Source organism: Strix aluco, chromosome 1 (assembly GCF_031877795.1).
Source record: "Strix aluco isolate bStrAlu1 chromosome 1, bStrAlu1.hap1, whole genome shotgun sequence".
Taxonomy (NCBI): domain Eukaryota; kingdom Metazoa; phylum Chordata; class Aves; order Strigiformes; family Strigidae; genus Strix; species Strix aluco.
The window spans coordinates 44,975,159-44,990,489 of record NC_133931.1 but is presented as its reverse complement, the minus strand read 5'-3'; the positions used below and the strand labels follow the sequence as shown (position 1 = coordinate 44,990,489).

The following is a 15,331-nucleotide window of genomic DNA, read 5'->3' as shown; positions in this document are numbered from 1 at the left end:
GAATTAAATCTTGGATTTATAGTATGCTTTTCCTTAGCTTCAGAGATAATTTACACTAGGTTTACAACATATCATTCTTTCCATAATTTAAACTAGATGTATTGAGGTAGTAGAATCTAAGAAACAACTTTAGGTTGTCTCCTTCAGCCCCTGTCTGAACCTAATTTAAGATTCTGTATTCTGTGAGAGAACAAGAAATGAGTGCTGAAATATCTTCTGCTTCTTTTGGGAGAAGGATGCTTCAGTTCTGATAAGCTTTCAACAACCAAAGCCAAACAGCCACAGTATATATTATTATTAGTTTTAATGATTTAAAGTGTTTGTTAAATGTATAAGAAATTTTAAATTATTAATGAGTGTCTGAAAGTTCACATTCCTACTCTGACCTGTGACCAGAATCATGTGCAAGTGCATACAACACATGCATAAAGCAAGGGACATTCTTCCCCAGAGAAACTAAAATCTCGCTGTCCAGAGATCCTGTTATTATTCTCACATTTTTGCTTCTCTGAATTGGTTTGAACATCATGGATTACATGGTCTGAGGGCATAGACTGGTCTACGTATAAGATTAAGTAAAAAATCAGCTATTACTGGTGGTCTGCACCTTACAATGCAGTTTCTTCCTAAGGATAACCACACTGAGCTGAACTAGATGACATTTCTCCACAAACTGTGCCCTGCCTTTTGCAGAAAGAACTTTCAGTCTGGGAAGCAGGTTGATTTTTCAGTGAAGCATTGAACCAAGGCTGATATGTCCTGTTTTTCATAAATCTTAACTCCTCAGTGAGGCTAATTAGCCCAGGCACAGTGCTGTGCTTAAGCAGAGGTAGCTGTGTCAGCTCAGTGTGTCACTGCAATGCGCATTGTAGGTTGACCTCTGGTGTTGAGGTTGGAGGTCAGGTGAGTTAGATGGCAAGACATACTGTAAATCTGATATACTGTCTCCTTGTCAAATTTTAATTCTCAGTAAAGGCTCTATATCTGTTCTAGATATCTTATAGGTCTACAAATAAAAATGTAGTTTACATCTTGTAGGAAGTTAGCAAGATATTTCTACAAAACTGTACATATTTTGCTTTGCATGCAAAACCTGAACATTTTTGCATATGTGAATTCATTAAGTAGTGTCACTGTGAAATATATTACTTTACACACTTTTTTTCTAATAACGAGATGTTGCCAAAGGCAATATCCTCTCCTTTTCTAACTGCACTGATTTACAATCAAAGTTTGCATATTCATAGCACTTTTATGGTGTAACTGCTCCAAAAAAAAGCCACTTTTATTTGCTAATGTAAACACAAATACCATATGACTGCAAACCACAGAGCTGAATCACTGATTCGATAATTACAATTTTTGGCAGTTTATGCAGTAATAGTTATAATGACTAAGTGCACCTCTATACTGTATGAATTCAGGTTTTATACATCTAGTCAAGTACATAAAGTTCTTTCAGTGTTGGAAGCTACAAGAACAGAGCAGTTGCTGCTTTCCGTCTCAACAGCAGCAGTAGGAAACCTTTCATTTACTGACAGACAGACAGTTACAGTTTTTGAACACCTTTGGTGGATCACACAGTGACATATGAGTTACTCAGCAATAACACAAAATCATCTTGTAAGGCACATGTCATGGATTGTTTTCACTTCTGAGTTATAGATAGCCATGCTTCGTCTATAGACTGGCTTAAATGCTGCACTTGTGCCCCACTGACAACTAACAGAGATTGTCCTTCAGCCTCAGTGATGGATATCACTGTGTTTGAAACCTGGATTCTAGAGCTCCAAGGTGTGTGCACAAAGATTAACCCCCGTTTGTATGTAGTTGGAACCTGATTTGATTAATGAAAGCAATTCACTCAATGAATTGATCAATGAAAGCAATATTTCAGTTCCAGTAACAAAATCTGTATTGAAGTGTAAGAAAGTAAAATTTAAAATAACCAAGGAATCTATATAGGTATTAACTTTTCCATTTACCTGCTTTACAATGTCTATGTCCACTCTTAGAAGCTGTTAATGAGCCTTTCAGCTTCTTGTATTCTGGGGAAGACCCTTTAGAATCCAAAGAGCCCGCCCAAAGAAAATATAAGTAAAGGCATGTCATTTATCCTCGATAATCAGAATGCCAAAAATACATACTTTTGTAACACTGATAATTTAGTAATTTACATTGTTCCCATGTTTACATTTTATATTTTAGTTCTTTGACACATTATAGATCATGGAAGTCTTTATTTCATGTATTTAGTGGCTACAGCAATATTTGAAGAATATATTTCATTTAATCTGGAGGGTAAAATTTCTATAAAATAAGAATTGTTTCTTTAAAGAATTTACATCAGATTTGGAAATGTTTTAATTGTTTTTGCATATTTTGTGATGAAAAATACAAGTTTGTCATTTTGTACCTGAAGTCAGCCTTCATGCACAGCAATAGTTTTGATAATACTGAAAATGAGACCAATAGATGTCTCACAGCACTCAAGTGTGATGTTATGGAAATAAATAGATGTATAGATTTAAAAATCATAGAACTGGAAAGTTTCGGGATTTCTCATAGAAACCTTTGAGAGATATTGGTCCACTAGCTGAAGCAAAAAAGGTATTTCATATGATTACATCAGTTGCTACATGGTATGAAATAATACCTTTTTCACTGAGATTTAGGACACACAAAAACAAACAGCATACCAAAGAGATATTTTACAAATGCATTCATTTTTTTCTTAAAAGGATAAAAGGAATATATTAATGTTAGAGGAAGTTACTGGGTAGCAAAGCAAATAAAAGGGTTCAAAAATAATGAAACTTCCCTTTTAGCAATTGTCATTGGCAAACCACTGAAGCAATTCTGATTCTGATTTATTTTTTCCCTAATGGAAGCAAAGCCTCTTTTTACAATACTTAGAAAACTTCATCACTGATATAAATCCTTTGATTTGAAATACAATAAATTGACCTATTTACACACAAATTACTTATTTCTGATAATAATTTTGAGATATATAAACATTAGAATGAAGACACAGAAATACTAGTCCTAGAAAGAATTTGAAGAAACGTGTTCTCTGATTTTTCTTTTACAGTGCAAGACGTATGCCTGTGTTTTGGAGAGTCATCTTATGGGACTTACCATCGACTTTAGCATGGGCTTTGTCTGTTTTGATGCTGCCACAAAGGTGAAGTTCTAAGACTTGTTTCCATCACATTATTATTATTCCTTGTTATTTCTTATATTTTGGGATAAGTAGTACATCCTTAAAATGTACTTCTTTTTGTTATTGAAACAGATCATCTCCTGCCAAATCTCTTGTGCTTTAGTTTAAACCTCGGGGGTGATTTCTAAATGATGTGAGAAGTTGTATTCTGTTACATGCTTGTTATTGAAAAGTCAATACCAATATCAATCTGAAACAAGCATCAAATATTCATTCTTTTATTTCACATGAAAGCCCAGACTGATTCAGTTTGATGTTTCTTTTGCTGGTGTGTCCTTGGTTTGAGAGGAAATAATCTTCTTGGTTTCAAGCTGATCCGTGAGCTTTGAAAAGAACCTGCCTTTCCCTTCTCCTGTTTCATGTGTGGGAGTGTGTGATATTATAGCAATTCTCAGTTTATGTTTTAGATACTTTAGTTCAGGTGTCTGTAAAAAGAGAAATCAGCCATGGTTGGTATGTCTTATGCTTTTCCCATCAGCCTTAAAAAAGCTCAGTACAACTGATGAAATAGTTTGTAAAAGTGAATTCATTTTGAAAAGTGAATTTCCAGATTGTATTAGCGCAAATCCAAATCTCAGTAAAACCGTCGAGAGCATACATATGTTTGTATTTGCACTGATTGCTAACAAGAACTAAAATGTAAGCAGGCTTTATTACTACTAACTTACACTGCTGTTATGGGAGAATGTGAAATATTTTTTCCGAGTTCCACTTCTCTTCCATACCTGTTTTCCTTTGAGATGCTGCAGCACTGCCGCCAGCAATTGCTGAAAATGTCCTCTTCTCTCCAGAATATGCTCCTATCCTCTATCTTAAGTCAACTCTTCCCACCACATCACTACCACTTGATTCTGATTGAACACTTTTAATCTTCCCACTCCATTCTACTGTTTGCACAAGGTGTGGTGAATTTGAAATTCAAATACTTGTGTATACATATTTCTTTTTCTTAAACATATAATCTTGTATGATTCATCAGTGAAATATAAGACTGTCAACTTCGGAAGTATTACACAAAAAATCAGTGTAACAGAATTAAAATGCAGTGGCTCAGAAAAAAATGTGTAGATTTCGCCTCACCCTCCAATAATATTATAGCAATGCTTTTGTATAAAGGCAATTTGCATCTCCTTCAAAGCTCTTGCACATCTCTGATTCTCAAAAGACTTCAGACTGTTTCAAAGCCATTATCTGAAGCACAAGCATACACCAAATTTCAGATAGCAAACCACAAGCACAACTGCCTTCATACATGTGTAACATGGCTGAAGGGTGTGGTACCCTTTTGGTATGTCCTTAGAATATGTACAGCAGATTTCCAGATATAGAAAAAAGCTCTAGAAATCTCTCTGGAAATCTAGAAATCTCTTGGTTGGTACCACTCATTTACCACACTTACGTACAGGCTGCAAGGAAAAGCAGAGGGCTCCTGCTGATCTGTCAAACTTACCACCAACCCCCTTCTGTGTCACTCTGTTCCTCAAAGCTCCTGACACCACCTGGGAGCTGTATGCTGTGGCAGAAGTAATTCCCCCTGAAAAAATACTCTCTCCCATTTTTCAATGCTACACTCATCTCCTAGTTTTCCTTCCACCTTTTCCACTTGCACTCTCCACGTTCTCTCTGTAATTCTTGCACTTTCTGTATTTTCATTTTAGACTGATAAAATCAATTTTGCATTAATGCTTGCTGACTTTTCTTTTAAAAATGGGTTTTATTTTCCTGAAGGGAAGGAGGACCATGCTGATAACACTCAGGAGTCAGTATCCAGAGAATCATGAAGGTTTCAGGGCTTGTTTCATTTTTCCTTGATACAGAAAGACAGGCAAGCAGAGAGTGCAGTTTAAGATAAAGGCACTGTGTTAAAAATGCCTGATCTATTAACATGCATACCAGAGATATGCCACATACTAATCTGTTTAGGAGACATGGAGAACCTGTACATTGGAAATTCAAGAAAATAAATGCATAGCAATAACTGAGACTATTAAACTCATTTACAGACTTATAATATGAAGACACCAAGACCTTTTTTTTTTTTCTTTCTCACTTACAAATCCAGACCTCCCAAAATGGAGTCTTTAATGCATAAAACCCACAAGAATCATTAATATTTTAGTTCTATAAACAATATGTAAAAACTTCTTGAAGAATCTTCTTCTGGCCATTGCCAGAGAGTTGTGTGTCACATATACTAGTCATACTGTCTTGCAGGTCTTCCTATCACTGTTCACCAGTCTTTGGGAAAACTCCATTCATCTCACAAATGTTTTGTTGAACATATAATGCAATTCTTTTGGTGCCCCAAAACTCGTTATATTCTTCTGTTACCAATTAAAAAGCACATGATCTAGAAATAAAAAAAGTCTAACAAAACCAACAAAGACTGTGCAGCTCCCTTCAAAGTTAAGGTTTTTTATATGCAAATACAGATACCCATTTTTGTGACTTGAATGGAAGTCACACATAAGCAAATCGAATTAGAAACTCTCCACAGTTTTCTAATCTGGTAGAACAATATTTATGTTATCAACAGATTCCTTAAAAAATGTTTTCAGGCTTCTGATACATAGTCACTTAAATAAATTGCATAAGCATAAGTAAACTACTGTATAACATTCACAAAAAAAATGTTTTACAGAGAAAATGTTTACATATAAAATAGGTAAAATTATTAATTTTAACTTCTCTGCATATTATTTTGAAGCAGATTGTGTTACCTTAAAACTTTCAGTGTTTTAAGCAGAATGCTGTTAGTATCCTCAAAAACCTACCTGCAGTGTTGCACCTTAATTATTTTGTAAGTCAGAATAATTTATAGCGCCATGGATAAAAAGTGGACATATTGTTTTGTTAGATAATCAGACATTAGGCAGTGTGAGATGGTAAGGATGGCTCTAATGCAATTGCATTAGAAGAGAAGAGAAGCAATACTGTATAATGCAACATAATCTGTTGCCAAGTGGCTGCTACAGTTGAAATTGTCAAACAAGCTATAGGAGGAAAATTTGTCTCAAATCTGCCCTAAGTGTGTCAACCACATTTTAATGAGCATCTAAATAGGAAACCCATTACCTACTCTCCATCATTTTATGGAAAGATAAAGGTTGTGATTCTCTCAGACAAAATTTATTCAGATATCTTCATTATGATGATGGCAGGTGTAGATTGTGTGTGTATGCTGGTAATGTTCTTCAACAATATTGCTATACTCACATGAACTGAAACATAAACTAGAAGTGTTTCATCACACAAGCTAAAAGTATTATTTCTCCATCTGATGAAGGAGTTCATATGAACCAGGAGCTCAAAATCTCTTTCCAAGAAAAATCTGAGAAAACAATGAAAAATGGAAAACAGTTTGCAGGACAAGAAAAAATATGAATAAAATTTAAATTAAATTATCTATATCTTATTAATATTTACATATACATTTGTGCATTAAGACTGTACAAAAGTCCTAGCAATTGTCACATGAATTAACAAACTCTGTATTAAAGACAAAAACTCTTAATGAAAAAATATCACATCTAATTCTTTATAAATTGTATGATTTTTTACAATCAGTATTTGAAAAATCACTGCAAGCTATTATCTTTCCATTTCCAGTGATGGGACATCCACAACTTCTTGGGGCAACCTGTTCCAGTGTCACCACCCTCATTATAAAAAATGTCTTCCTTATTTCCAATTTAAACCTCTTTTATTTTAAAAACATTTGCCCTTGTCCTGTCACTGTAGGCCTTGGTCTTTCTCCATCTTTCTTATAAGGCCCCTTTAAGTATTGAAAGGCTGCGATAAGATCTACAATAAAAGCCTTCTCCTTTCCAAGCTGAACAACCCCAACTCTCTCAGCCTCTCCTCTTAAGGGAGGTGCTCCATCCCTCTGATCATTTTGTGGCCCTCTAGACCCACTCTAACAGGTCCATGTCTTTCTTGTACATGTTCACTTCTGTTATTTAACCACTACTCATACCAAATTCAACCACTCTTTTTTGGGTAAAGCTTAACTCAAAGCCATATTCTATAGACTTCAGAGTTCAACGTCAGGTAATTCATTCAGTCCATCTCTCAATTATCCCAGAATAAAACTGCAGATGCAAAATCTTTTAACGGATTCAAAGGGGATCTTGGACAAGTACTTGGAGGACAGATCTAATGAATATAAATAATTTTTAAATTATTATTTATTTATGACATTTTCATGTTTCCCAGAACACAAAGCTCAAGTAGTAGTTTCTAAGGACACCTGAGAAGTCCTGTCTTATATTTTGATGCAGTGGGGTCTTCACTAAATCTTCAGACAATTTCTATTTTATACTTCACACTGTGCTCATGGTATTTTAAGTTTTCTTTCTTAATCACTATTGAATTGTCTGTGAACTATTTTTAATGGTCAGTAATCACTAACAAACTGAAGAGGAGCCAAGTTCTTCACCTCATGATTTTAACAGTTGTTCAGCTTTTCCAATATTCAAGTTATTTAAGCAATGAAACAATATTTAAATTGTTTTTCCTTCTTACATTTCAAGCTAATAGATTTTTTTTCCAACATGCCTGACAAATTGCAGTCAAAATTTCACAAATGTTTTAAATCCCAAACTCACTACCAATGCTCACAAACAAGTTTATAGAGGATAATGACCCTCATTATGCTTATGATTTCCAAACAAAGGCCATACAACCCGCTGTGGCTTGTTTCCTTGTTTACTGCCATTTAATCTTTATATAATACTTAACTACGTAAGTCAAAATTAGTGGTTAAAAACTGTCATCTGTGCTAAATGTATCTAAAGTCAAACACATCATAGTTCAATGAAAACATTGTTTCTGTGTCTGCACAGAACTGTGATAAATATAAGTACACAAAGTATTAAACTGAGTTCTTCAGAACAAATCTGTACTGTGATGTGATTATAGCAGTACTGCCATAAATCATAGCAATTTCTGCTGCATATCCCCCGCTTTCTCTTACTCATTTTCTGACTGATAGCTTGTAGACCCAACAGCAGTTTATCATTTAGAGCTTTTGGTATGTTGCTTTATAACAAAACATTGTGATTACCTGAAAGGAGAATGAACAGTTTTTAAGACTGCCTCGTTAAATCAGATCCTTCCAACATTTCAGAAAATAATTTCTTAATTCAGATAAAGAGTTTGTAAACTACCAAATGTAATTACAAACACGAAGGAATTTCTCTCCCTGCACATTAAAAAATAGTAACATGTGTACTTGTTCTCTTGTTCTTCTGTAGAACTGTCTAGAGATGAAGCTCCAGCGCAAGATGTCATAATTTTTTTCTTATTAACAATGTATAGTTTGAAAGAGAACTGCGACATGTAGGTCAAGAAGACATTGGCAAGTGTTCGACTATGATTAATTTCTATCATGTTGTCATTTGCAGTAGTGATATACTATGTGAAAAGGCCACCTGCCTTCTGTGTTGGCTTACATGGAAGTTTAAATCTGATCATTAGTGAGTGTCCCCACAACATCTCTTCCACCAGGAACTTCTTCAAAAATTGTCCACCAGCTTTAATGCAATTTCATTTGCATTATTTGAAATACAGAATGTCAAATAACATCATCTTATTGAACTTCCCTCTTTCTTCCTTGCTGGTATTCTACTAAAAATGAATTTAATTAGTCTTTGTGAATACCACTTAGATATTCTTCTTCCTTCTGACTGCCTAATCAAGTTTTCTAGATTCTGTTTGGTTACTCCTTTCACTACAAGGTGTCAGTATACAGCACCTACTCCAGATGTAATTTTTCTTTTGAGATGTTTTATATGCTAAATGTTATTTTTTTTTAAATTCTGAAAATTCTAAAAAGATACAAAAGTTCTGTTGCAGGTGTTAGACGTTATGAACCAAATTTTATCCTAGGCCATTTTTGCAGCATTGTGTATCAATGTCTACTGTGGAAGACATTTTCCCCAAGTCTTGCACAATTCAGATCCTACATTTGTCTAACATTAGCTAGTATACAGAAGTGAATGTTTTAATGAGCAAATATGACTCTTTTGTGGACGATTTATTTTAGGTATGGACATACACAGATATTATGATAAACATTTACAAATAAGGTTTAGCAGCAAGTGTAGCCACCTTAAGAATTAAGGATGGAGACAGATTAAAAAGTGTAACAAGTTGTGTACAGAAGTTCACAGAATCACAGAGTCGTCTAGGTTGGAAAAGACCTTGAAGATCATCCAGTCCAACCATTGACCCAACACTGACAGTTCCCAACTGCTATTCACAGTTCATCTACTATTCTAAAAGTGATATAATACATAAAACTACTTACTCAAGTGACATTCAATAACTTATTTTTACACGCTAACAAAAAAATTTTCTACTATTCAAGTATATTGGTATATATACATAGACATGTTATATATGTTTCTCTTTATACTGACATATTAAAATTGTTTTCTATAATGTGCATATTTGCATCACAGCTTATACGAACAACATATATATTTGTTTGTGTGAGTGTACATTGCAGTATACCTACCTGTGCAAAACGCTATGTCTGTACTCCATCACATTTACTGCTCGTTACAGCAGCAGTCAAAAATATGTATTTGTCAGGAGAGAAAAAAAATCATTCCTTATAGGACTGAAAATAAATTAAAGTACTGCTGAATTATATGGTGATGCTAGAACAAATTAACAAAAGGCTCCATAATGGCCCACAAGGTGCATAGCAACAAAGATCAATGTACCGGTCATCTGTTCTCTCGCAGGCACCTTGCACACTTCATCAAAAAATGAGAATATGCTGTAAACAATAAATAGCATTGTAAATATCTTTAATTTCTTTTTCATGCCAAAAGGCTACTAACTAACATGGAACAGAATTTCTCTTAATTTCTTTAGGAACAAACTCCATGTTTCCTAGGTATACATATCTTAAGGTCTGTCTCTTCACACAGCTAATACACATACAACATATTGAAATAAAACAACATGTAAAAAACCCCTGATATCCAAAGTTCAGTAATAGAGAAGGTAGAAGGAAACCAGGCTCACTTCAAGGTGGAGATTTAATAATGTAACTCTTGTGAACAAATATTTATTCCATGCTTAGAAAATGAAATACTGAACAAATAGCTACTATAACTTTAATATAAGCCATCATCTATGTATTGTACAGTCTTATGTACTGTGGCTAGAAACAAACAAATGTTGGTGGGTCATCCATCAGTACTAAGCAAATAAACTGTAGTCTTTTAACATCTGATGCAACTTAAGTAATAAACAAGACCAGTTATTTTATTAGGGCTTTCTTGCTTTTTTCCTTTGTCTCATTTTTGTTCTTTATCCTCTGTGTCCTCCCCTGTCTTTCCCTTTACAGTTATAAAGCCACAGCAGTTGACAAAGGAAATTGCCTTGCACCATAATTCTTTTGTAGTAAGGCACTCTCCAGAGACTGGTAACACAGTAGAACTGAGCATGAACAAGATCTTAATCCTACTCAGTTCCCTGTTGCAGCTATCAGTATGGACAAAGTGTCACTTTGTAAGAATGCAATCTTTCTCAATTAGGTATGAGACAAACAGCCAAATTAAGGTGTATCCCAGGTGCTTGAAGACCCAATTGCTTTTATTCTTGAAAATAAGGACATACAAGTTGTCTGCTCTTGATTTAGTTTGACTTGTAGAAGTATCACTTTAGTCAGATGACAAACAACATTAGTTTGAAAGTTGTCCATTGAAATTTAGCATAATTCTGTAATATGCATAGTATAAAAAATTACCTTAAAAAGCTAAACAGAAGAATTATTTAATCAGTCAGAGTATCAAGAAAAAAGGAGGCAGTGTTGGAAAAGTACAGCTACAGTTTTTTGAAGATGTGATGGAAAAGACAACAAAGGGATTTGTTAAAACTAATATTTGAAAAGTGACCTCTGACACCCTTTCCTTAATAAAGATGTTTTCTTTGTTTACTCCACCGTTTACAGGTGGTCTAAGATGTAGCTGTCTAATCATTATAATCATCAGACTCTCAGATTTTTTCCAAGCATCCAACTGAAGGCCAAACTTCTTTTGCTGTTACAAAATAAAACCTGTATGATTTATGTCAATGAAAATTATAAAGAAAACCTGTATTTGGTGATGTGCACCTGCCAGTCAAATGATACTGTTGCAGTATGTGGTGCAAATGCTATTTTACAAGTTCATTATTAAATGGTCTTTTTGCAAGAACAGAACTGCTGCACAGTGCATAATCCAATATAGAGGAGGCAAGACTGCTTAATAATAAATTGAAGGTAGTTCATCACTGAAGCCACAGGACGTTCTGTTCTGGTTGGAGACTCTCATGTCGACAAAATACAGCTTTTCTTTCCCAGTGCCAATGCAAAATGCCCTGTATATCCTTGCTAAATCATATAGCTATCACAGAGCCATGGACTAGTCAGACACTCATATTTCTATCCATATTCCTTAGTGTAAGTAAAAATACAGACACCTATTTATTCTGTGTTTGCTTAGTAATACAGTCTCTGTTTAGGGTTAATCGAGGTCCTTGACCCAAACCAAAACCAGAACCCTAACCAATGCTGCCGATCATACCCTAAACTAAGGTAATTGCAATGCATTCCCACTTTTCTGATACCATTATCTAGATGGGAAGTGATTTTGTTTTATGACATCTCATCAAATATATGTAGTTTAGTCCAGGATTCTGAAATGATGGGAATGAGTAGCAAACTGACATGATATGAATGTGAAAATATTTTCTAAGGTCCCTTGAAGAACATGTGTTCTAGATTTAGCGCTAGTGCTAAGAATAGAAGCAATATTATTTTCTTCATTTGTGTGACTGTGGGGAACATCAGCAAGGTATTGCAAGTACTGAAGTCAATAGCCTTTCTTGCATGTGCCATTTATGTATTGCATTTATGTCCCATCTATAAAATAAAAATATGCAGGCAGAGTGTATCCTTGGGTAATTATAGCAAAATAACACTAGCAGAAGATAATAGGCAGTAATTTGGTTACAAGGACTAGAACAAATGAGTCCTAGATGATTACTTATAAATAAAATATTTCTCATTAAAAAGTATTGGTGGAGAATCTTGGTCCCAGATATGTCAAAGGAAAAAAAAATCCTATTAATTTCAGTGAAGACAGGATTTTTCTTTTTGATGATTTCTTATTACAATAATTTAATAGCGTCTCAAAAGAAGTCTTAAATCTATTTTGTCAGCTTGTCTGCACTGTTTATTTGTTTGCATTGCATTCTAGTATTCTTTGAAGTTAATTTTATTAAATGGTATAAAATGTAAAAAGCAGCCTAAGCTATCTATTAGTAATAATTGGGAAAAGGATTTATATCTTATTGGTTGTTTTCAATGTTATGCATGATAAATACAGTATTTGTTCAGTGAGATTCTCTTCTTACAGTACATTTCTCAAAACATGGACTAACCATGGATTAAGTATGTCAAAATGTATGTAAATTGTGAAACTGGTGATATTTTCAGTATATGCTATTACCTTGGCCCCCAGTTTCTATATTGGACTGCTTGCTGTTATTCACAAGCTCTGTCTCTACTCATGGATTGAGAGTTCCCTTTTAAAGGCAATAAATAGTGTGTACCGAGTTCTCATCTTGGTCTGCTGTCAAGGCATGCTAGTTTTGTGCCTTGACTTGAGAAGTGTCTCAGGGTCCTCACAAGTAGCTGATGCCAGCATCTACCACAGAATCTTTTTGCATTTGGTTGCAAATTGTGCTTTGAAAGGAATTGCCACCCAGTCCACCTGTCAAATCTATTTTAGGATGAACAAAAATTTACTGCTTCCTAAAAATGCTACATGTAGTCCTGTAAAATATTCTCAGTGATGCAGGTTACACACAGTTATGGAGAATTATACAAGGAAAGCACTTGAAGAGGACAGGCTGCTTTTATTAACTAAAAGAAGCTCTATCATAATGTATTATAGAGTGTTGAGCTCAGTAACGCTGCACCTTCAAACCAGTAAGTGCTTCTGCTTATATTTTACAATTCATAGAAACTGATTTAGGAATAATTTATATGGCACATGTGTAGATTTTTGGCAATTTGTGAAACAGCAAACATGTTTTACAAATGTACTTATTGCTTAGAAGTCAATCTATACATGTATATATATATTTGTACAAAATTATTTCCACCTATGTTAACTCTCTGAGGTAAGCATTCAACAAATGGTTCTGAGGAACCGCAGTGTTCAAAAACATAAAAAAATCATTCGCTTGGCTTTGACAGTGGTATGGATCAGTATCCCCAAGGGTGCCTGTTCCTAAGGAGAATTAGCCTTTAAAATCAGAATTCAGTTACCACAGCAAGCACTGTGATGCTGAAGTCAGCCCTTAGGAACATGAAGGATAACAACATGTGAAACTCTTTCTCTCATGTGTTTATGTCAGTTCTGTAGCTACACATCTCTGTGTAACTGGGTGTTAGGTGAATAGGTCTTCTTTTTCCTATCTATTTTGGCACTATGAGGTAGTCATTGAAAAAGAACTGGTCGCTGTTCACTGCTTATGTATTTTACAGTAATGAAAATGAAAGGAAAAAACCCACACAGAACATATGAAACCACAAAGGGAAGTAACCCAGGGATCCCCAAGATATTGTAGCAGCAGTGACAACACCTGTGTGTGCTGTGATCAGCTGGATGACCTGCTCAGCCTGGTGCCAGAACTCAAAGAAGAGGTCACAAGATTAAGAAGTATTAGGGAGTACAAAAGGGAAATTGATTGGTGGAGAAGCGCCTTAGCACCCCTGAAGCAAAAGGAGCAAATGGAGACTCCAGAAGAGGCGGGTGATCCCTCACCCTCTTGCTACCAGGCAGAAGGAGGGGACCCAAGAGATGGGGGAGACTGGAAACAGGTCCCTGCTCAGGGAGTCAGGAAAATACCCTCCCGACCTCCCTCACTTTCCATGGTGTCCCTTCAAAGCCCTGGAACTTATGAATGAAGGAGACAAGGATGAAGAAAATGAGTCAAACAAGGAGGAAGATGAAGGTCCACCAAGGCAGAGTCACTCTAGACCAGGTATTAAAACCAGTTCTAAAAAGAACCCCAGAAGCATCATTGTAGTGGGTGACTCCATTCTGAGGGGTGTCGAAGGCCCAGTATGCAGACTGGACCTGCTTCATAGGGAAGTCTGGTGCCTTCCTGCGGCCCAGGTAAAGGACCTCATGATAAAACTCCCCACTCTAGTGAGACCTAAGGACTACTACCCTCTCTTGGTTTTTCAGGTAGGTAGCGACAATATTACCAGGAGAAGTCCTAAATCAAGAAAGAGAGATTTCAGGGCCTTGGGGAGATTGGTTAAGGGGCCGGAGGAACAAATAGTGTTCTCCTCCATCCCTTCAGTTGCAGGGATGGATGAAGAAGATTACAGGAGAACTCAAAAGATGAACTTGTGGCTCGGAGACTGGTGTTACCATCAGGGCTTTGGATTTTTCAATCACGAGTTAGTATGCAGCACGCCAGACCTTTTGGCATCAGATGGAATGCACCTGTCCCAGAGGGGAAAAAGGATCTTGGGGCAGGAGTTAGCTAGGCTCATTGAGAGAGATTTAAACTAGATTTGAAGGAGCAAGGGGAAAAACCTGGAACTCCCAGACATAAGCCCCAGGGTAGATTATCAGAGCTTGTGGGCTGTTGTGCCAGTGGCGAACCTCACCCTGACATCTCAGTGGAGGCAAGGGATGGAGACATGCAGCACAACAAAGATGCAAGGGATATTGGTGGATCAGTAACCACGGTAACACCTGTGAAAGCTCAGGCTGGACTTAGGACCTCTAAATGCAAAAAGGTGCTGGGGACATCAGCCCATCTGAAGTGCATGTATACCAATGCACACAGCATGGGTAACAAACAGGAGGAGCTTGAAGCCATGATGCAACAGGAAAATTATGATGTTGTGGCTATCACAGAAACATGGTGGGATGTCTCCCATGACTGGAGTGCACCTGTTGATGGCTACAAGCTCTTTAGAAGGGATGGACAAGGAAGGAGAGGTGGTGCGGTGGCGCTGTATGTTAGGGACTGTTATGATTGCTTCTAACACAAGTATAGTGAAGACAGGATGGAGTGTCT

General features: G+C 36.0%; 1 protein-coding gene across 5 annotated transcripts in view; it reads left to right on the top strand.

Moving 5' to 3' along the window:
- The window catches only part of SNTG1 (syntrophin gamma 1), a 370,446-nt gene that overhangs the window by 335,046 nt on the left and 20,069 nt on the right, over window positions 1-15,331 (top strand). For all 5 annotated transcript variants that reach the window (XM_074819579.1, XM_074819587.1, XM_074819554.1 and 2 more), the window contains one exon: window positions 3,095-3,187. In XM_074819579.1, the coding sequence (XP_074675680.1) occupies window positions 3,095-3,187 (93 nt within the window). The remainder of the gene's footprint in view (window positions 1-3,094; window positions 3,188-15,331) is intronic.